Source organism: Pteropus vampyrus, unplaced genomic scaffold (assembly GCF_000151845.1).
Source record: "Pteropus vampyrus isolate Shadow unplaced genomic scaffold, Pvam_2.0 Scaffold10715, whole genome shotgun sequence".
Taxonomy (NCBI): Eukaryota; Metazoa; Chordata; class Mammalia; order Chiroptera; family Pteropodidae; genus Pteropus; species Pteropus vampyrus.
In genome coordinates, this window is record NW_011899496.1 from 5220 (window position 1) to 5536 (window position 317).

Below are 317 nucleotides of genomic sequence, written 5' to 3' on the forward strand. Positions count from 1 at the left end.
AGAATGGGGAAAATGTGCTCATTTTTCCTTTGTGTTCCCTCTTCAGTGTAACTTCAGACAGTAGGACAGGTTGATGACCTGTGGTTCTAACCCACATCTCCTGTAGGTACCAGCTGGCTGTGACCCAACGGAAGGAGGAGGAGCCCAGCAGCACCAGCATCTACAATTTGAATGACCCTTGGACACCCACTGTGGACTTCACTGACTTCATCAACAATGAGACTGTTTCAGGGCAGGTCAGTCAGCAGGAGGCAGAGGGAGCATGGATGAGCCACTTTACTCGCAGGGCAGATTCCTTGAAGAAATGAAGCTTTGTG

The 317-nt window shown here is 49.8% G+C and overlaps 1 protein-coding gene across 1 annotated transcript in view; it reads left to right on the forward strand.

The window, feature by feature from the left end:
• LOC105310750 (membrane primary amine oxidase-like) overlaps positions 1–236 on the forward strand; it is a gene marked incomplete at both ends in the record, with an annotated part of 5452 nt that extends 5216 nt beyond the window's left edge. Inside the window, one exon of the mRNA XM_011386868.1 lies at positions 107–236. Within this exon, the coding sequence (XP_011385170.1) occupies positions 107–236 (130 nt within the window). The remainder of the gene's footprint in view (positions 1–106) is intronic.
• Positions 237–317: the final 81 nt, after the last annotated feature.